Here is a 23,636-nt window from a genome sequence, read left to right on the forward strand (position 1 = left end):
CAACCTGTCTGCAATCTCTTGGTCCAAAACACACCCTTTTCAACATAACAGCACACAAACAATGTAGGAAAGGGAAGGGCCTTGGTTCTGGGGACTCGTTCAATTTTGCATAGGAGGGCCAGCAAGCAGCTCTCAATGAAAGTTGCAGATGAAAAAGTAGCCCTAACCAACCGATAGTCACACAACAGATTGATATAAGGGTGCAATAGACCACTTTACCTGTTGGTGAGGATACACTTTGGGGGCACCCCCTAACCAGTAGCGCCAAGGCTCTCATGTGTAACCTGAAATAATGCGTTACCACTCACTTGACCTGCACACTTCAGAGTTTATAGGGAAATTTACCAAGGTAGGTTGTAAGTCCCTGGTGCGGTGCCCTTGAATTTACTATGAATTGTTGCTTATTTTATCATTCTGGCAGACCCAGTATATTTTTTAATGCAAGAGACCCATGTAATGTAGTCTCCTGACATGTGCTCTGTAGGATATCACTGTGTTGCTCACCAACAGCATGCTAGAATCTGTTGGGTGAAAAAGGGTCGAACTAAAGTATATATCTATATAAATATATATATATTTTTTTAAAGGAGTGGTAGGCACCCCCATACCCAGGTCGTGAAGTTGCTAAAGGCTGGGGGCAACAGATTAAAATAATTGACTACAAACTGTTTTATCTGTGCCTAAGATGGGAAATTGACGGAAGCTCTCCCAGGTAAATTAGTGCAGGAGGTCATAACTGTAACCCTGATTCCCACTGTTTGCATGTGATATGCATAAGACAGGCTTGGCTACATGAGAAGTGGTTCTGCTTGTTGGGATCCCAATTCAATGCATTTAGCCTAGTTCTTGAAGCTGTTCAGTGCTTATAGTCAATCATGGCTTCAGTCCTTCCTTCTCCGACCTTGATCGTATCCTATACTATCCATATTTTTGACAGCGTAATTGTACCAGAGGAAGGAATTCTTTATCCTGAGAAACAATAGTACAATTACAAAACATAGCAAAAATAAAAATAACAAAATGCTTAAGTGCTGTTAACTATACATCAGGCTAACTGCTTCCCTCTAAACATACAGCAACACTAAAATACTGCAGAAACATGCAGCGCCCCAATCTTCTAGATAAGTTATATATGGGACAAACAATTCAGCAGTGTTTTAATAGAAAAATATGTGCACAAAAATTAGAAAGTCTTATGCATTCAGTCACAACAATCACAACAGTATTAGAGTTCCAAACAAGGGGCTAATGGAAGGATACACTTACCCCAAAGCTACCAAATTTTCATGGTGTGGTGAGCAGGTCAGGCAAAATATGGATCGTGGTTCTGGGAAAAGGCGCTGAGGCTCATCACGTTTGTACCAATGACAAACCACAACACCTTTCTCATCCCCAGATACAATCAAGTCTTTGACAAGTGGCGACCAGTGCACAGCTGTGATGGTATTCTGTAGAAGAGCAAGCAGATAGGTGAAACGGTAGCCAAACTTTAATCTAAATCTCTCTTGACTCAGTACGGCAATCAGCATATCAATTGGCTATAAAACAGAAATACATTTAGGACTAGTAAGATACAATTGATTCATAAACAGTTGCCATTTGTTACGCACACTGCGTAAGATTAGCACTGGAACAATTGTGTGGGAGTGACATAGCATAATGTGTTGCAGGCCCTTATGGCACTTTTGGGTGAGATCACTCGCAACAGCCAAGGGAAAGAAGAAATTGAGTTCATTGGCGAGTGCAGACAGTCATATTATTTCTCAATTGGCCGTATTGAGGTTGTCTAATGGAAAAGGGCTGAATTTTGAAGAGTTCAAGAAATCCAAAGCTGCTTCGGCCACAAATCTAGAAATGTGGGAAGAACAAACGAGAAAAAGTCAAATCAGACCTAGATGCACTTGACTTCCTACTTTCTCTGTAACCCCCTGTAATTAAGAAGATCAAACTCTACTAATGCCAAATTCATAAGTATCATCTAAATCCAAGCCCCAAGTCACTTACTCCAGGAGAAGTACATGCCTTGTAACTGTACAAGGCAAGGCTTGACTAACTTGCCCTCACTCATAAATGAAAATTACTTTTCAGGATATTCTGCTAGACACCAACTGATGACATACATGTCATGACAGGCAACCACCGTCATTTCCTATGCAATAATCCTGATCCTTTGTTCGCCATCTGCTGGTGAATAAGCAGTACATGCCCTGCCCAGAAATACGTGCTGTGACTAGATCTATGCTTGTCTGAATTCGAAGACGGGCACAAACTTGGGAGAGGGACAGGCTGTGAGTGAGTAATAGCTAAAAGATTAGTAGATGTCCAGATCAATGGACCTTCAATTGATTCAGTGATCAGAAACAATCAGCAACAATGCTCTACCATCACGTAACCATCAGCAACTATCAAAGACGGCCAAAAAAAGAGAAACCAATAGCTGGTTGAAACTACAAGGGCTAACAAACATCTCAGTCCAGCCTACAATCATACACAGAACTCACCAAATGTAGTCAAGCCACTGGAAACCTCTCAAGGAATCGAATATGCAACATTTACCTCACCCAATTAGCCACAACTTCAATCACACCGGCAAGGAGCATTGTAATGCCTAAAACTGAGAATCTTCCTCATATAAGCACACACAACCTTTTCTTTAAGCAGCGTACAATAAACGTTTATGCTCTCAAATTCTACTGCAAGTTCTGACAGACCATCCGAGGTCTCTTGCTGAATCAACAAAACATTCTAGAAATTGGCATTCAATGCAGGAAATTAACACAATTATGATCTTTACATTACATTTGTTTTTTTCAGTGAATATATATAGATTGACTGCAAAAAATAAAGGTTACAGGGACATTCTAGTTAGGCTCAGATTTCCCTTGTACAAAACCAATGAAATTCAGCAGATATAGTTAACTGAGCTAACTAGAACTTACAACCCTGCAATGCACTGCTTAGGACCTCACATATTATATCACTCATGACATGGTCAGTGGCATCACTGATGATATCTCAAATGACATCACTGATGACATCATCCACAGAACCACTCTCACACTATTTTGTGCAATTCCGTTGAGCAGTTCGGGAAGTAGCCGTGTCTAAAGTTACTTTGGAAATTAACATGGGAAAAATGCATTTTGGGACTTCCTGTTTTTCTCGGCCCCCGCTTGACGGATCACCCTGAAACTATAAAGACATAAGCTGAATTGAGGCTCAAACTAGTTTTGAAACTTTTGCAAGGATTAATCAAACACCAAAGTTATTGGCAAAAAAAATGTCCTTCCTATTTTTTTGATTTATTAGGGGAGGAGTGCACATGGCCCACCTTTCCTGGGCCAATTTAGGCCCCAGGACCCCATTTCCCGGGGCCAGGCCTTTTTGGAATGGGGAGGGGGGCCATGTGCACCCCCCCTGCCAATTTCGTCCCCGAGCCAAGCCCTTTTGGGGGATTCTTACTTTAAAATTAAAGGGAGGGTAGCCGAGCAGCCCACGTCGGGAGGGTAGCCGAGCAGCCCACGTCGCTTGAGTACCTCATCCCCCAGAGCCCGGCCTTTTCTATTCTTTATTTTCTTTTTTTAAATACACAAGGGGAGGGGTCCGTCCCTTCATGGTACGTTTTGGCCCCAGAAAACCCATCCCCTAGGATCCGGTCTCTCTTCTGGGTGCCTTGTTTGGGACCAAGGCGAAGCCTCTGGGCCCCACAGTCCCTGTCGGCTCCTAGTCTCCTGGGGGAGCAGTCATTGCTTTTACAAAGAGGGAGCTGCTAATATGCAGCTCCCTCTGTCAAAGGAATTGTGCTTTGCTTCTAGCAAGCAAGAGCATTTTTATGCCTCTTTTGCTGTCCAAAAACGAAGAGGCACTCGAAAGCGGCAATTCTTCTGAATTCTTTAATAACCGGGAAACCAGCATTTGCATTCCTGATTTTCTTTCTGTGCCTGACCGTTTTGGAGCCCTCAGCTCCTTAATCATAGGGTTACTGAAATCTTGCAGACACTCCCAAACATTACCAAAGCTGCATGCTAATGAGTTTATTGCCCTTTTGGGGGCCTCTTAGGGGAGTGTTTTTTCAAGCATGCTGGATTTCGTAGTTTGTGGCAGACCATTTTTATCCTTCGGTAGGTTCTACATGATTGCAGTATATAAATTCCATATTTACAACCCTCCAGTGGGCCTCAGAAAAACAATTGCATTGTTTGATTTTTCGACACTGCTGTGCCACTTGTGGGTTTGCACCAGTTCATACCCCTACCACCCAACCTTATTTCGAAGGTAGGGCCGTGCGGCTGTGATTTATGCCTGTTTTGCCGTCCAAAAACGCACTCTAATGCAGTAATTCTTCTTAATTATTTAATAACAGAGGCACGTGCATTTGCAGTCCTGATTTTCTTTCTGTGCCTGGCCGGTTTTGGAGCCCCTAGCTCCTTAATCAACCTGTTAAGGCATTCAGAAGAATTACTGCTTTAATAATAATATCAGAATTTATAGAGCGCAACAGCTACCTCAAACAGAGGTGTCCCGGCGCTATAGCGGGCAGGTATGAAAGGTGCATAGCCAAAAGTTCTATCCATGGCTAAAAAGCCAGGCCGTCAAGGTTTTTCTGAATACTGGTTCAGATTGGATCAGGCACATATTAGGCAGGGAGTTCCACTGCATGGCTGCCACAACTGTGAAGAATCTGCCCGCTATGCGTGCTTTAGCAAAGCGCGGTATGCAAAGCAAGTTCTGAGAGTTGGACCTCAATGATCGTTTTTGTTGGTAGCAGCATAACTGGTGTTTAAGGTAGCTAGGACATCTGCCATGCAGCGCTCAAAGGCCATTGTTAAGGCCATAAAATCAATCCTTTCGCTACCAGCAGCCAGTGGAGCTGTCTTGTATGTGAAGACATGTCGTGCGGAAACGGTACTCGCCTAATTAATCTCGCAGCCTCATTTTGTACCATTTGTAGTCTCTTGACAGATAGGCGGGCAAACCCAGGTACAGAAAATTTCCAGCCAAGATGTCACCGTGGAATGGACAATGACTCTAAGACAGTCCTCCGGCAGTAGATGTAGAAATTTCTTCAAGCTTCCTAATTTGCCAAATCATGAAGCTGCAACCTGCCGTACTTGGGATGCGAATGAGAGATCCGCTTCACATTTTACGCCAAGGTTTTTTCTGGGATTGCTGGAGTAGGTGGCAGGCTCATTTCTGCCGGTCACCAAAGCCCAGCCGCTGGCGGGAGAGCCTTGCCAAACACCTCAGTCTTCTCTGCATTAAGCTTAAGTTTGTTATTGTTCATCCAAATAAGAGATGCCCCTCAAGCATCCATTAAACCTAATGAAGGAATCTGCAGAATGAGCCTTGAAGGAAAACACCAGATGGGTGTCATCTGTGTATGATATTGCCTTCACTTACCAATTTGCTAAGAGCGAAAACGGAGGGGGCAGATAGATGTTGAAGAGAAGCGAGCGCAGGGCTGATTCCTGCGGTACCCCACACCATAGTGGCTTGGGTTCCGACTGAAAGGGCTGAAGAGCGACCCTCTGCGTGCAGTCTTTAAGATAGGGCTTCAGCCAGGTAAAGTGCTTTCGAGTGAGTCTTCGTTTTAGGCCTAGTTTCAAAGGGGAGAGTCTCTTCTTTCAAACGAGGCCTTCCTGAAAGGGTTTCCTGGCCGTGGATCGCAGCAGCAGGGATGTCTTGGGGGGGGGGGGGGTCGGCCTTTATGGTGATGGCAAACAAAATGTAAGAGTAGCAAACAGTGTGTTACAAGAGAAAAAGTGACGTGTGCATGTTACAAAAGACTACCAAACACAAGTAGAAGGATAATACTGCAATTAATAGCAAACACTCAAACCACAAGAATACACAGGGAAGGCACTTACATAGTCATGGAGAATAGAATTTTCAATAATGGAAGGTCTTCCTTCAAATAAAAGAGAGGGCGTGAATTACATTTGGAAGTGTCTTCGAAAGAGGAGAATTTTGAGGTCAGTTTTGAAGGCCTGGGAGGAGGTGGTGGTCCGGAGCTGAGGCGGAAGTGAGTTCCAGATTCTCAATTTTTTTTTAAAGTAAAAGAAAGTAATTGAAAAATGGTACTGATATTTGCAGGGGGTCGGTCCTTCTGATCAGTGGCCGCCCCCCTGTGGGGGACGTGCAATCAAGCATGGGGGCATTCTTGATCATTTATGTGCCTAGATTTTCAAGGGGGCGAGATCGTCCCCCCCAAATTTTGAAAGAAGAATGTAGAAAAGAAAAATGGTAGTGCTATTGGCAGGGGGTTGGTCCTTCTGCTCAGTGGCCGACCCCCTGTGGGGGCAATGATAAAAATATATATAGAGGAAAATATTGGCATTCATGTGGGGTCTACCATTGCTTCCAGGAGAGCCATAGGCATGCACATAGCAAAGCGTATATGTAAAGAGGTTAGTGGGTTACTGCTTCTGTGCCCTTTTGTTTTTTGTGTTTTTTTGGGGCTAAACAGTCATACTAATGCTGCATGTACACTTCAATGGCTATGTTAGAGCTTTATGGTTTTTTGCCTAGTCTTTCATCATCTTAATCTTGTGAAAAGGTGGGTAGAAAATAATTCTTATTATGAATGAGAACCTCCAAGAATGATGGTACGTTTTAAAATCTGGATTTGTGCTTCCCCAGAATAAGGACTCAAACTACATTGCCCGCCAGTATAGATGGCATGTTACTGCTACACTACACCACGTCCTGTATGATGTAGCATTTCCTATAAACTGATGTACAAATGTCTCTGTGCAATGTGTGTGTGGTGTAAAGTGCTCTGACACCGTACACTGGTGTGAGTGTTGCTATAAAAGTAAATGAATCTGAGACACAGTGGTTATTGAGGGGCACTATGGAGCGAGTGAGGGAACCTTGACGTCAAAATGATGGTCGCACTTGCTCCCACCAGCGCTAAAAGGCTGGAATGATGGGTATGTGGCAAGGTAAAGTAATACTGTGTCTTTTTTCTCTCTTCCTTAGTCTTTTTGGAGAGCGTAGTGATTTCGCAAAGGTACGGTCACTTCGTCATTATTGATTTAATCACTTTACTCTCGCATACACCCACCTACACTTTAAAACCAAGAATCTATCTGCCTTCTACGTAGGATAGGGTTTTAAAAGGATAGTTTAGGCACTAAAAGAGATGGCACATCGTTGGATGAATGCCACCCAGGCCCTAAATCTGGTTCTGGAGTCCAGCTCGGAGGTAGAATCAGAGACTGATACAGCAGATACTGAGACAGCATCTGAGGGAGAGGACATTGGAGATGAATCTAGGAGTGAATTTTCAGTCGGCGCAGTTCAATCCGATGACTCATCGTCCAGCGATTCTGAAGGAGACGAAGTCAGTCGTGCTCTCCCTTTGCCAGCACCGTCTGTGTCGCAGGTCACCCGTAACCGGTTAGATCAACCCAGAGTGCAGGCATGTGCGGCTGCAAGCACAGAGGGAGTGCTGTCTTGGCAGCCTCCCAATTTAGTTCAGCCCCAAATTCCACCTTTCACTGGCGATGCTGGATGTAAAGTAGATAAAGCAAATGTTTTGCCAATTGACTTCCATCTTTTTTTTGGGGTTGACTTCCTAGACGAAACTGTGCAGCAAACAAATTTGCGTGCCGAACAATTTCTGAGGGAGCAAGGAGGCACTCTTGGGCCTCATTCTAGGGTGCGCAACTGGACTCCCACTTCTGTAGGGGAGTTGAAGATATTTTTAGGCCTCACGCTTAAAATGGGGGTAGTGCATAAACCAACCTTGCTATCCTACTGGTCTACTCGCACCTTCGCATCATACATGAGCAGAGATCGTTTTTTTGCTATTGCAGCGCATGCTGCATTTCAATGACAACAAGTACATGGGCGGAGTGGACAAGAACGACCAGGTTCTTCAGCCATACAATGCGAGTCGTAAAACTCGCACTTGGTATAAGAAACTGTTTACGCACCTGATCCAGATGGCAACATACAATGCGTATGTTGTTTATCGTGAGACCACGGCAGGAAGACTCATGTCTTTCCTTGACCTTTAGTTGTCTTTGATTGAAAGTCTTACTGCTACTGTAGCAGAAGCCTCCACTTCATGTGTTCTAGAGGATGTGGCAAGGCTGCAGGAGCGACACTTTGCAGATAAAATTCCTGCAACAGCCAAAAAGGAGCGGCCATGTCGTCGCTGTAAAGTGTGCTCGATGCAGGGAAAGAGGCAGGAGTCTCGGGTTTACTGTCCTCAGTGCCCAAGTAAGCCTGCCTTCTGTTTTCCTACGTGCTTTATGTTGTATCACACTAAAGCAAAATACTGGGAAATTGACAGAGGTGGAGCTGCCAATAGGTTAACCGTTCAATTGGTGTGAATGGATTCCAACTGTCTGTGGGCCACACCTTTATTTGCTTTCAGAACGTGATAGTTATTCTGTTCGCCAATTGACAAGTGCATTATAGTCCCCATGCTGCACATACTGGTGGACAGAACATATACCACGTTGTCATGGACTCCCGTGTTTCCCATTCAACCATTCTCCATAGTTTATGATGTTCTCTTTAGGAAGTTTTTGAAAATTCCAGCATGTTTGCCTTAGTTTCAAAGGTAGATATGCTTGCTCAGCTCGAGAAATGTCTTTGCGGCATACTCGGGGCCCCCCCAACTTGCATCCACCAACTGGAAGGAGTTGGATAGAGCATTGTGAGAGCATTGATAACTTGTGACAGAAATGTTCACTCAAGCTTCAAGTAGCTAGAGATGGAAGGCATTAGTATAGGGTTTCTTAACAATTGGACAGGGTTAGTGAGGACTCTGAGGACAGACACACGAACGGGTTAGAGCAGCTTACGGTAGGTACGCTTTCCGATGAATATTGCAAAGGTAGAAGGCAGATAGTAAAGGTAGTATAGATACACGTTCTGACTTCTCCTTCCCCAATGGATCGAAATCCATTGCTGCCACACTCGCACTGAATTTCCTGTAGCACTTATGGGTCAATGCTGCTTGCCATGTTCATCCTCCGTTAGAACTTAGTAGATGGTCAATTTGCTGTATGATAAGTGCATTGCAGTCACTGCACATAATGGTTTATTGGACATATGCTACTTTGTCACGGTCTACCCTTGTTTCACATTCCTCCGTTCATAGTTTATGATGTTATCTTTTGAACATTTCCAGCATGTTTGCCTTAGTTTCAAAGGTAGATATGCTTGCTCAGCTCATGAATTGGCTTTGCGGCATACTCGAGCACCCCCCAACTTGCATCCACAAACTGGAAGGAGTTGGATTTAGCATAGTGAGTGCACTAAAGGTGCATGAAAGACATGTCTTCCTGAGCCTTGTGTGGCTGTCATAGAAGCCATTAGAATAGGTTCACTGGGCATGCAATTGGTAACGTTCAGGAAGAAGGAGGTGGGGACTTGACAGGTTGGTAAAATATAGTCAAAGTCAATATGTCTTGTGGCATATGAATTATGACATGTTTTGAACACTTCCAGCATGTTTGCCTTAGTTTCAAAGGCAGATATGCTTGCTCAGCTCGAGAATTGGCTTTGCGAGCACCCCCCAACTTGATCCACAAACTGGAAGGAGTTGGATTTAGCGTAGTGAGTGCACTAAAGGTGCATGAAAGACATGTCTTCCTGAGCCTTGTGTGGCGGTCATGGAAGCCATTAGTATAGGTTCACTGGGCATGTGTTCGGGAACATTTTTGAAGAAGGATGTGGAGACTTGACAGGTGGTAAAATACAGTCAAAGTCATTATGTCTTGTGGCATATGAATGTGATGGGCCCTTGCATGGCGGCAGTATGTTTGTGTGAGTGCAAGTGATATGGTTGTTTGGGCCCGTGGCTGGCGGTATGGAAGTCTTGTGTGTGAATGGACCATAAAGTGGTTGCTGCCGTTTTGTGGCTTTATGGCTCCCCTTCAGAAGGCTTGGCTTCAATATTTATATACTTTAAGCATTTGTGCTTTGAAGCCAGCGTTTCTGGTGGTGCTAAAACCAATCTGTGTAAGTGGTGGATTACATTTATCAAATTAGTGTTAGATTTATATTTGTGTTGGTTTAATGGCCTTTTGTGAGATATTTTTTATGTTAAAATGGGTAGCTGGGGACTTTCTGCCCTACCTCAATCCTCACCTAGGCATACCTTTATATTTTTGAGTAGTAGACAAGGGGGGAAGTACAAGGGTGAATGACTTGTGTGGCTCTTGCTGCTTTTTTTTGCTGCTTTTTTTTACCCAACATGCCCTGCTCGCCTCATATTTAGTTTAGAAAAATAACATTTTCCACACGTTTGTGTGGGAAAGTTGTGGCATCGCCGGGCAGACACACATTTCCTAGCAGCCAGTGTTCGTCAAGGTCTCCCAATAAAAATGGTACCTCACTCGTGTGGGAGGCCCAAGTACCTGCGACAGGATAGGGCCCAAAACGTATTGAGGCGACTTCAAAATTGGCTATCACAAAACAACCTGGTTTTGCAAGGGGGGTCACCTCGGTTTTTGGCCTGGTGCTCGGCGGTCAGCTAGGGAAACCTATGAAACCCACACATTTCTGAAAACTATATACCCGGTTCCAGGGAGGTATGGCTTGCGTGGATCCCCCAACGTTTTCTTACCCAGAATCCCCTGCAAACCTCAAATTTTGCTGGAAAAATCAATTTTTCCACACATTTTAGTGTGGGAAAATTGTAGCATCGTCAGGCAGACATGCATTTCCTACCACCCAGTGTTCCCCAAGGACTCCCGATAAAAATGGTACCTCACTCGTGTGGGAGGCCCAAGTACCCGCGACAGGATAGGGTCCAAAACGTATTGAGGCGACTTCAAAATTGCCTATCACAAAACAACCTGGTTTTGCAAGGGGGGGGGGGGGGTCACCTCGGTTTTTGGCCTGGTGCTCGGCGGCCAGCTAGGGAAACCCATGAAACCCACACATTTCTGAAAACTAGACACCCGGGATGTTCCAGGGATGTATGGCTTGCGTGGATCCCACAACTTTTTCTTACCCAGAATCCCCTGCAAACCTCAAATTTCGCTGGAAAAAAAAGAAAAATCGCTTTTTCCACACATTTCAGTGTGGGAAAATTGTGGCATCATCGGGCAGACACGCATTTCCTACCACCCAGTGTTCCCCAAGGACTCCGATAAAAATGGTACCTTACTCGCGTGGGAGGCCGAAGTACTTGCGACAGGCAAGGTCCCAAAACATTTTTTGATAGGCAATGTCAATGTTGCCTCAAAATGTTTTGGGCCTTTGCCTATCGCGGGTACTTGGGCCTCCAACACAAGTGAGGCACCATTTTTATCGGGAGACCTGGGGGATAACTGGGTGGTAGGAAATTTGTGTGAGCCCGGTGATGCCACACTTTTCCACATGAAAATGTGTGAAAAATTGATTTTTTCAGCTACATTTGAGGTTTGCAAGGGATTCTGGGTAAGGGAACGTTGGGGGATCCACGCAAGCCATACTTCCTTGGAAGCCCCCGGGTGTCTACTTTTCATAAATGTGTCGGTGTGGTAGGTTTCCCTAGATAGCCGTCGAGCACGGGGCCAGAAACCCAGGTGACCCCCGTGCAAAAGCAGATGGTTTTGAAATAGGCAATTTTGATGTCGCCTCACTACTTTTGGGGCCCTTGCCTGTCGCGGGTACTTGGGCCTCCCACACAAGTGAGGCACCATTTTTATCGGGAGACCTGGGGGATGTTTGGGTGGTAGGAAATTTGTGTGAGCCCGGTGATGCCACACTTTCCCACACGAAAATGTGTGAAAGAAATTGATTTTTTCAGCTAAATTTGAAGTTTGCAAGGGATTCTGGGTAAGGGAACGTTGGGGGATCCACGCAAGCCATACCTCCTTGGAAGCCTCCGGGTGTCTACTTTTCAGAAATGTGTCGGTTTGGTAGGTTTCCCAAGATAGCTGTCGAGCACGGGGCCAAAAACCCAGGTGACCCCCCTTGCAAAAGCAGGAGGTTTTGAGATAGGCAATTTTGATGTCGCCTCACTACGTTTGAGGCCCTTGCCTGTCGCGGGTACTTGGGCCTCCCGAGCCGGGTAATGCCACACTTTCCCACACGAAAATGTGTGTAAAATTGATTTTTTCAGCTAAAATTGAGGTTTGCAAGGGATTCTGGGTAAGGGAACGTTGGGGGATCCACGCAAACCATACTTCCTTGGAAGCCCCGAGTGTCTACTTTCCCGAGATGTGTGGGTTTGATAGGTTTCCCTAGATGGCCTGCGAGCACGGGGCCAAAAACCCCGGTGACCCCCCTTGCAAAAGCAGGTGGTTTTGAGATAGGCAAATTTGATGTCGCCTCACTACGTTTGGGGCCCTTGCCTGTCGCGGGTACTTGGGCCTCCCGAGCCCGGTAATGCCACACTTTCCAACACGAAAATGTGTGAAAAATTTATTTTTTTCAGCTAAAATTGAGGTTTGCAAGGGATTCTGGGTAAGGGAACGTTGGGGGATCCACGCAAACCATACCTCCTTGGAAGCCCCCGGGTGTCTACTTTCCAGAAATGTGTGGTTTTGGTAGGTTTCCCTAGGTGCCGGCAGAGCTAGGGTTCAAAAACTACAGCTAGGCACTTTGCCACAAAAGGGTCATTTTTCACTGCGAAATTGAGGTGTGACCACGTTGCGTTTTGCGCCGTTTCCTGTTGCAAGCACTAAGCCGACCCACACAAGTGAGGTACCATTTTTCTCAGAAGACTTTGGGGAACGGGGGTTGGGTGGAAATTTGTGGATCCACGCAGATTCCAGAACTTTCCACCACAAAAATGAGGGGAAATGTGTTTTTTGTCGGTTTGTTAGGTTTGCATGGGATTCTGGGTAACAGAACCTGGTGGGAGGCAGTCAAGTCACCCCATCCTGGATTCCCCTGGGTGTCTAGTTTTCAAAAATATATAGGTTTGCTAGGTTTCCCTAGGTGCCGGCAGAGCTAGGGTTCCAAAACTTCAGCTAGGCACTTTGCCACTAACGGGTCATTTTTCACTGCGAAATTGAGGTGTGACCACATTGCGTTTTGCGCCGTTTCCTGTTGCAGGCTCTAAGCCGACCCACACAAGTGAGGTACCATTTTTCTCGGAAGACTTTGGGGAACGCAGTGTGGAAGGAAATTTGTGGATCCACGCAGATTCCAGAACTTTCCACCACAGAAATATAGGAGACGTGTTTTTTTGGACAATTTTTGAGGTCTGCAAGGGATTCTGGGTAACAAACCCTGGTGGGAGGCAGTCAATTCACCCCATCCTGGATTCCCCTGGGTGTCTACTTTTCAGAAATGTATAGGTTTGCTAGGTTTCCCTAGGTGCTGGCAGTGCTAGGGTACAAAAACTACAGCTAGGCACTTTGCCAAAAAAGGGTCATTTTTCACTGCGAGATTGAGGTGTGGCCACGTTGCGTTTTGCACCGTTTCCTGTCGCCGGCATTAGGCCGACCCACACAAGTGAGGTACCGTTTTTCTCGTAAGACTATGGGGAACCCAGGGTGGGCAGATATGTGTGGATCCATGCAGATTCCAGAACTTTCAACCACAGAAAAGTTGTGGAAAATGTGGCTTTTTTGACAATTTGTGAGGTTTGCAAGGGATTCTGGGTAACAGAACCTGGTGGCAGGTAGTCAAATCACCCCATCCTGGATTTCCCTGGATGTCTAGTTTTCAAAAATGTATGGGTTTGCTATTTTTCCCTAGGTGCCGGCACAGCTAGGGTTAAAAAACTACAGCAACACACTTTGCAAAAAAAGGGTAATTTTTCATTGTGAAAATGTGGTGTGTACACTTTGGGTTTTGAGCCTTTTCCGGTCGTGGACACTATGCCTACCCACACAAGTGAGGTACCATTTTTATCGGGAGACTTAGGGTAATTCAGATTTGTAAAGTAACTGTTATTACCTATTGAGTTTTGAAGCATTTCTGCCTTCCAAATGAAAGACATTGTGTAAAAAAAAGTCATTTTGAAAAATTACCAATAATTCCCATGCTACTAGGAGTATTCCCAATTTTGAAAAGGTGCAAATATATATTTTTTCTAAACTCTATATTTTGTACTCTTTTCAGAAATACATAGGTGTCTTTCATACCGATTTTAACATGTATACATTTTCACACAATAATTGCTATAGACCGGTACATAATAAAAAGTCATTGCAAATTGCTACTCAGTTTTTGACTCTGAATTTGTCTGGTTCTTGGTGAACCTACAAGTCCTATATATCCCCACAACCAGGAAGGTCCAGCGGATGTAACGGTATATTGCTTTCAAAGAGCAGTCAAAATTACAAGAAGTTACAGGTGAAAACGTTGACATAAAAGGCTGTTTTTTTCAACAAATTTTCAATGTATCCAATATTTAACTGTTAGTTTCTATAAAGAAACCTTAATGGATCTACACAAATGACCCCTTTCTGAATTCAGAATTTTGTCTACTTTTCTAAAATGTACAGCTTTCCAGGATCCATTATTGCTTTCATACTCATTTTTACCATTAACTGGAAGGAGGTTGAAAGCACTTAAAATAGCAAAAATAGGCCATGTCCCAGAAAAATGCCAAAACTGTAAAATGTTTTGATTTTCTGACAAAAGTCTATCATTCCCTAAAATCTGGGAAAATGGAGATTTAATCCCCACAACCCCTTTTTTATACCATTTGCAGGGAAAACCCCAGGCACATTCATATGCTGGACTTTTTCCCCATTTTCCGCTCAAAAAAACAAAATTTTGCTGTATTTTGGCTAAAATCTTGGACCCCCCTGGGGAATCCACAAACCCTGGGTACCTTTAGAATACCCATGATATTGGAAGAAAAGGACGCAAATTTGGCATGGATACCTTATGTGGTCAAAAAGTTACAGAGGCCTAATCTCGAAATACTACAAATAGCCAAAAAAGGGCTCAGCACTGGGGGTAAAAGGCCCAGCAGTTAAGGGGTTAATCTTTCATAATTTTGCTCAGCAAATTCTTCCACCTGAACAAAGCTGTACAGTGGGATATTTGTGTTTGCTTTTCTTTGGGTAACCTACAAATTCTTACAGCCAGTTTAGAAAATTCTGCAATAACAAACTGCCTTATCCTGAGCTTTAGGTCTGTTTTGGCCCTTCATCTTTTTCTACATAATATGCAGTGATCCGCCTCCCATGTTTTTGGATATTCCTGAGGAACCATGTACGAGATGAACCTCTTGGATTAAACTTGTTGACAATTACTTAAATTCAATGGATGGTAAAAATGTTAGCGTGGAAAGAAAGAAAAAAACATTATTAGCGAACTTACTTGGGGAAAGAAGCACAAAAAATATTTGAGCATTTACCTCACTGTCAGCCTTCCCCAGGGTCATAGTCTGGGGATTACAAGGATTATTTAGAAGCAATTGACAGGTTGAAAATACAGTTCAAGAAAGAACCACACACTGTAATGGAAAGACAAATTCCATACAAATCATGAACTATCTAATGAACCAATTGATACTTATGTTGCAGCTCTACGGATTTTAGCTTCTCAATGTGAATTTGGTGGAACTCTTGATCTGTATATCAGTGTTCAAATTGTTGTACATTGCTACAACAGAAAACTTCATGAGCAACTTTAGACCTATCACAATCCATTGATATTGTGAAATGTGCTTAGACTGCCATGCCTTCTATTAAAGGTCTGAAAACAAAAATATTAATGAAGAAGTTGGCATAATCGAACACAAGAATCCATCTGATAAAAATGGAGATAAGTCAAAAGCCATTCAGCTAAAGGTCTAAATGAATTGAGTGGGGAATCTGCAAAAGCTTCTGGTTCTCTACGTAAATGTTACAGATGTGGATCATACACTCATTTATTTTCAACTTTACCCAGCTGTAGGGAAGGAATGCCAGCAGTGCAAGAAGAATGACATTTTGCATTTGTTTGTAACAATGGTTTTAAAACAGTAATAATTAATTCAAGATGATGATGAAGATAAAGAGATATCTATCAATATGATACTCACCACTTGTGATCGACAAGATTCGTATAAAAAAGAAACTCAGGCAGGGGACTGGTTTCAAAACCACAGTACTTCAAAAAACATTTCTGTTATTGACTGCAATCTGGATTTAGTGAAAAATATGGATTTTTGGAGCCTTATATTCCTTCTCAATGTGAGATTTCTATTGACAAAGTGCAAACTACAGTTTTAGCTTACTCTGGATCTCTATGCACGGTCATTTCTGGTGTGTTTTTTTACCAAAAACTGGGTTAATGTGTCTTTATTTGACCTAAATATTAAGGCTTTTTCACGTTGATGTAACATGATTGACTTGATTGGATTTTCTGTTTCTGGCCTTCAGTTTAAACAAAATTTGTATCAAGGTAAAATGTACGTTTCTCCTCAAAAACACTTATTAGGATGGAGGCATCAGGGATACGTGGGAAACCTGGCACGGATACATCCATTTTATGTTTGACAATATCCTAACCTGTTGAGTTCATATTAAGTCAATTTACTGATATCTTCAACAACAAATTAGGAAAGGTGAAAGGGTTTTCCCATGAAATTAAATTAGTTCAAAATGCCATACCGGTCAATCACAAAAATGAGGAATGTACTCATGTCTATTGTGAGGAACGGCCAGCAGGCTCCCAAGCGTATGAACCTGGTAGCCTGGGCCCACCCCTTTCGTCATAGAGTGAAGAACACCTTGGAAATTCTACTGACACGATGGTTACTGCTGTTGAGGCCCGCAACACGAGACACCCTAAACTCGATAAAGCACATACTCTCAATACAGCTACCTGTGATGCCCTGACTGCTCATTCTTGCGCCCCATCTTTGCGCCACGCTACGTGACTCTTGGCAATTCCCGGCCCCCTTGCGGAACGCATAGGTTAGCACCCGGCTTGTCGCCTCCCACAGAGGGTGAAATGGGCAAACAGAAGGCAGAGAAGACCCAGACACAACCTTCGGAAGTGGAATCAGCACCCCCGGAAGCCAGGAGCGCGGACCCTTCGCAGAATCCTGCTCGGGAAGACCGCAGTGATCACTCATCGCTTTGATGAACTGCTAGCGGCAATACTTGATATTAAAGCCACTCTGGGACCGAAGATTGACTCCCTTAGCATTGACGTGGGTCACTTGCAGAAGGACCATAAGAAATTAAAGGGTCGAGTGAAAGAAACCTAGTCTACGCTGGCGTCGCTGCGACCGACGGTAAATGCAGCGACCACCCAATTGTAATCCCTCCAACAAGAGGTGGACTTCCTTAAACCACGTGTGGAAGACCAGGAAGGACGCTCACGCTGGAACAACGTACACTTCGTGGGTCTTCCCGAGCGGGCAGAGGGCAGATGTACTGCAGGGTAAGATGTTGAAGTTCTTCTCAATTGAGCAATTGAACGTGCACACAGGGCACCAAACCCCCACCTCCCCACCCAGGTGCTTTTCCTAGACTGGTGGTGGCTAGATTCTTCAACTACTGTGACAGGAATCCCGTATTGCAAGTCACCCGTGCCAGGGGCCCTTAGCAAATCGACAACGCCACGGTTTATATCTACCCAGACTATACTCCAGCTGTGCAACGCCGCCGCTCCTCATATCCGGAGGTCAAGAAATGCTCAAGGGACCACGATGTTCAATATTCCCTCCAATATCTGGCGCGTCTTCACATCCATCACAAGGAGGGCACACTCTTCTGCAATACGCCCGGAGAGGCATAGACTTTGATCAATCAACAGGGCCTGGCACATGAGCCTCCGCACTATCGACGAGCCCCCCCCCCTCAACCATGGGGAGATGAGTTGGCCTAACGGCTAGGGTGGTCAACCTCGGATCTGGGGAACTGGGTTAGAGTCTCGGCAATGACGCTAAACATCCTGTGATTCTGGGCAAATCACTTAATTTCCCCGTGCCCAACAAAAATGAATGTGTCCTTATGTAATGCAACTGGTGCTATGTAAACCGCTCTGATACCCGATTCAGGTCTTGTTCGAGCTATATAAAACTCAGAGAGAGAAAAAAACCATGGACGTTAGTCGAATAACGCAGGGGCTGGGGCAGAGGTTGGCTGCGCCGCCCAACGAAAGCACAGGCGGCCCAGGAATGGGCACAAGCCAGTGAGACGGCGGAACACATGGGATTCCCTGCTTCTTCTCCTAGACAGGACTCGTACTCCGATGTGATCATGGACCAAACACTGCACATCACGGCCTCGCAGCTTGAGGCATTGTCGGGCAATCCGGCCCTCACGCCACACACTGCAAATGCGCTGGGTAGAATTTTCCCGAACTCGGAGATGTTTTCAACTGCAGCGGCCAGACGGCCTACATACACCTACCGAGTGCCAAGCTGAATCACGGGAGGCGGCAACGACACTGTACGCCGATTCTGCAATACCCTCCCCCAAGCGATAAGTAGCTGATCTAACAAAACCTTTGTTCTTATTTGTTTTATGTTAAATTTGGTGTTTTATTTGATCCGCAATTTAGTACGAATGGCCCATTTCCCGTTGGCAAACAGGCCTGGGGTGGGAAGCTGGGAACCTCTGATTATTATGTTGATCTCTTTGTATGTCTGCAAACAATGGTGTATGCGTATGGGCTACACCTGGGTCATATTACATGGGGGCGGTGGTATACAAGTGGGGATGGAGAATATCTGTCAGTGGTATGCTACACAACACTTTTATACCCTACAACCAAGTAGATGGCGCCTGGGGATTACTCTCTAATGACCTGGAATGTGAGGGGGCTGGCGGGATGCGCTAAGCGACACAAAGTTTATCAATACTTGCACAGCCACTGGATCACGATTGTGCTGCTACAAGAGACGCATCTCACTACACAAACACTTGCATCATTTCGCAAACGCTGGAGGGGTATAATTCTGGGCACGGCGTATTCAGGATACGCCTGAGGAGCGCTTATATGGGTTGCGCCGGGGACTCCACTGCAAATTACACATTCCAGAGTGGACTCACAGGGCTGTTTTGTCACCATGGAGGGACTCCTGAACGGATCCCCCCTGGCACTGGTATCTCTTTTTCCCCTGAACGCGGGCCAGTCCATCTTCTCACAAACACTCACACCATCCTTGCTTGAGGACCCTACGGCCCCCATGTATTGGGGTGGCGTGCAGGATCTTGACTGGATTGCTCCGGACCCCCTCTACTGGGGGCGCAATCTATTAAACTAGCACAACACATGTCAGAAAGGTTAGCTAATATGCAGGTCCACGATGTATGGTGCAGGCTGAACCCCTAGACGCGCACCTACTCGCACTATTCCGCATTACACGAATTGTACATACGGATAGACATGGTATTCTGCGCTGATAATGCCCTTCACAGTGTAATACATGCTGACTATTTGGCATGTGCACTTTCCGATCACGCCCGCTAAAACTTAACTTGGCGGTACAAAAGGGGGTGGTGATGGACGGGGCATCTGAACCAATCAAAACTCACACCTAGTCAACAGATCTGGGTTAAATCCATCACCGTTCTTTAGCCCACTCTGCCACCCCAGTTCAGACATGGCCATATGCAAATCAGTCTGACCCTGTGCCTCATGGGAACAATCCAGCCCAAACTGCCAAAGCCATGCCTTCCCTGGACCGGAATCAAGCTTCCTAGGACCGGTGGCATTCCAGCCGTCTTCAGCCAGGCTTGCTTGAATCCAGTGGCAAAGTGAGCAAGGGACTCACGTCTGAGCATACCCTGCCACACTTATGGCGAACAAAGCGGTACAAAAGGGGGGGGGGGGTGATGGACGGAGCATCTGAACCAATCAAACACTCACACCCAGTCAACAGACCTGGGTTAAAACCATCACCGTTCTTTAGCCCACTCTGCTAACGTCTGATGACGCGTTAATATATCTGCGCGACAGCGCTGGGATACTACAGTTGATTATGGACCTTTCAAATACACATGCAAGTGTCTCCGGGCTTCAAGTCAACTGGACTAATTTGGTGGTGTTCCCAATGGCACCAATGACACCGGCACAGAGACCAATGGCACCAGACAAGCCGTTGACATGCGCGTTCAACACTTTCAAATATTTGGGGGTCCAGATCTACCATCTGGTGACAGATACTATGGATGGGAGCCTCGGCCGGGACCGTTCGACTCTCCCGTTTTGGTGGAGTCTCCCCTGTCCGCTATGGGCCGGGTGGCCATTTCAAAGATGCTAATCCTTCGCTGCCTCCTGTATTTCTTCTATACACTCCCCTACCATCTACCTTGGAAAATTTTCAGGGATCTGGAATCCTTATTGGTCTCCCTTATATGGGGAAACTCAAAGGGCCAGGGTGGCTCTCCATAAACTTCACCTGACATCGTCGGATGGCGGCCTGGGTGCCCCAAACTATGAGCGATAATATGCAGTAGCTCAACTGCAGTGGCCAATGCGGTGGCTTGCCAAAAGCAACCTCCCTGAGATGACTCCCAAAAAGCCCAGCCAGAGCAGGCTAGAATTTATGATGTCGCAACATGGGTTACAGCTTTTGTTAACAACTGTTGCAACGTCATAGCAGTGAGATACTTGATTTGAATCCAGTTATTTATGCTAGGTGTCTCTGCCAAAGCCATACATAGCATATCGAATTATAGGTGAGCAAGAGTGAATTACAGGGATGTGTTTCATAAAGAAGGTTCTGAGTGACATCAAAACAACAAGAGCGAAACTCGAATGGACTATGAGGACATTCAGAATGCCAATGTGAAAAACATCCCTGTAATTCACTTTTTAACCATCTATAATTTTGTTATGTATGGATCCTTCTTCCAATGCCTACAAGGGGGCAAAGGAGTAAGAGTGAGCCATACATAACATGGCCCCTCCACTCTGTACCAAATAAAAAATGCTAAACACATTTCAGCCTTTTTATAAGGCAGGTGACTGTGAGAAAGTGGCTCTGTGTATATACTGTTCCCAAATAGGTACAGTGTGCACAGAGTCCACAGACCCCATAGGTTTGGCAGAGGCTTAAGTTAGATATAACCTTACTCTCTAACGTGGTAGCTTGGTCGAGCAGTAAGGCACTATCAGAGGACAGTGTAAAGCATTTGTTGTACACCCTCAGCCAGCAAATGGTCTCACACACTCAATAACTGAACTCTAGGCCAATGGTTTTATATCAAAAGATATAGTTGTTTTATTTTAGAACCAACAAGGTATCAAAATATACTTTCTCAGAATGAGTACCTTTAGTTAAATACTTTGCAAATAAGCAATAGACTTTTGGAATGCAATAGTTACAGTTTGTTACAATAGGCAACACAGTTTCAAACAAAAACAGATTCCTCGCACTTGGAGGTGACGGAGCGCTTTGCTGGTACGATCCTCGACTTTCGGATCGCAACGTACTATGGTTGTGTTATCCGAGGGGTTTCAATTACTTGCTTGATACTGAGCGACCCTGCATTCCATTTTCTCAGTGTCAGCACCTGGGGATTATTATACAGACTTCTCAGGTCAGAGATACTTAATTATTCGTCGTATACATAGGACCATGCCGCAAATTCTCACACAACTGAAGCTATTACAATTAACCTTTGGTCAGCTGATAGAACCTCTTGGGGCTGGTATCGTGTGTAACAGTGGAACACTCTGTTTGCCTGACATTAGGACCTTGTGGGGATAGTATTCACGTCTAGGATTGCTTATACCTAGATTTCATGTTGGGACTCCTTGAGGATTTTCTTTGAACTTGGCTCATCGCGCTTGGATATATTTGCAATCCTTTTCTCTTCAAGCTGACATTGGGATACTCACCACCAGTACTTATGCCTTGAGAAAGTCTTAGTGCAAGACGAAACACGTGTTGGCAAACTACGTGCTGGGAGATCTTATACAACTTTTTGAATACTAATAAAGAAATGATGAAATTACAAGAAGATTGACATTGAATTTACTCTGAATTGCCTGGATCTTTGTTTTTTAAACTGATGTTAGTTGTACTTTGCCTTATTGTCCAATAGAGGGTATACTGATCCCTAAATAAGCAATTACCTAGCTAGGACTTAAAAGAGAAACTTATAAGGTGTGCTTTGGGTAGCCATCAAAAAACAAAGTGGGAGGGGTCTAAGGGGAATGTTTAAAGACCAGCTTGCATCCAATCCCCCAGTCTAGCTATCGAAAAACACAACAGGGATGCTAAGGGTCTACAGAAAAGAGAGAAGGAAGCTACAATGAGCTAGTAAATTCATTAGTGGTTTGTGTAAGGAGAGCAAGAGAAGTATAGGATAATACCCATCAGCCCACCCACTGGCGGAGTCTCATCATCTGGGTTTTGTTAGAAACTGGTATCTGCTGAGTACCTCCTCAGTAGTATTAGGAGGATTACTAGCGACAGAACCACCAGTGATGGAAAGCCTACAGAAAGTATAGGTGGGTTGAGGATGGAGTTTGTTTCAAAATTTGTCCAGAGCTGAGAGAGTAGCAATAGAAACGCTTTCAAAGGATAAGGATATCACGATCAAACCTGCAGATAAGGGTGGTGCGATAGTCATTCTCGACACCACCACTTATCGAGCAGAATATCTGCGACAACTAGGTGATACCAACGCTTATACCCAGCTCAGGTAGCCTCAAAATTGTATTTTTAAAAACAGATTCATGTTGGGTCATGCCCATTATCTATTCTGAATGTTCTTTTATGGAACCTCTTTACTATGATGTATGCGGCTGCTTAGAGGCTGCATTGAAAGATTATGAATAATGTGAGCCTCCGTGTCTTTAATGAAATACAGGTTCTCTAATCATGGTAATAGGAGAATCGCAATTTCAAACCCAATAACACATTGAGCTCAATGGGAATTTCTAAAAGGAGGCAATAGATAACTTCCAGGATTACTTTTGTAACTGCAGGACTGGATCCTAGATTAAGTCCTGAGACAGGTACTGTAAACAGTTGAGCAAAATCGGCCAAGTCACAGTAGTGATTTTTAAGTAATATTTTGATATTTTAGAAGTTGACACTTAGAAGAAACTTCACAGAAAAAGAGTCACTAATTTCCTATGGAAGAAATTCACTTAGCAGGTAAGTGGGGTTATGGTTACTCTAACTCAGGAATGGATCCTAGATCCAGCACTGGTACACCACCTGTAAACAGTTGAAGGATTGTGTTTTTGTTATACATGCGATTTTTAACTAATATTTGTAAGTTTGCAAAATCGACACTTAGAAACGTATTCAACAATAACCATGAAAGGAAATTCAGATAGCAGGTAAAGTACGTTTGTGTTACTTTTGTAATCCAGTGATGGGCTCCTAGGTCCAGCACTGGGACATCTATCTTAAACAGGTAAGTAATTACGTTTTTGTAGTTTGGACTATTTTTAAGGAATATTTGTACTTTGCTAAAATCAACAAAAATATTTCACAGAAAAACAGTCAATGGTTTCCTAGGGAAGAAAACTGAGTTAGCTGTAAGTACGGTTGTAATTACTTTTCAGGGTCAGTGCTGGGCACCAAGATCCAGCACTGGGGTCTCTCCTGATAGCAGGTGAGTAAGTTGGAATTCGTTGTTCGGCAGATTTTAGACAAATATTTAAAAGTTTCAAAACTCCACACTTAGAAGAATTTTGAAGTGAAACCAGTCCATGTTACCCTATGGAAGAAAAGTGAGTTATCGGCTTTTGGATAAGTACTCGACTGGCAGAGTTAAGGTTCTGGACATAGACTCAGGGGTCTCCCAGGGTCA

At 44.5% G+C, this 23,636-nt stretch overlaps 1 protein-coding gene across 3 annotated transcripts in view; it reads right to left on the reverse strand.

Moving 5' to 3' along the window:
* The window catches only part of GEMIN5 (gem nuclear organelle associated protein 5), a 384,438-nt gene that overhangs the window by 279,577 nt on the left and 81,225 nt on the right, over positions 1-23,636 (reverse strand). For all 3 annotated transcript variants that reach the window (XM_078653694.1, XM_078653693.1, XM_078653695.1), the window contains one exon: positions 1,267-1,448. In XM_078653694.1, coding sequence (XP_078509820.1) covers positions 1,267-1,448 — 182 coding nt within the window. The remainder of the gene's footprint in view (positions 1-1,266; positions 1,449-23,636) is intronic.

Source organism: Lissotriton helveticus, chromosome 7 (assembly GCF_964261635.1).
Source record: "Lissotriton helveticus chromosome 7, aLisHel1.1, whole genome shotgun sequence".
NCBI lineage: Eukaryota > Metazoa > Chordata > Amphibia > Caudata > Salamandridae > Lissotriton > Lissotriton helveticus.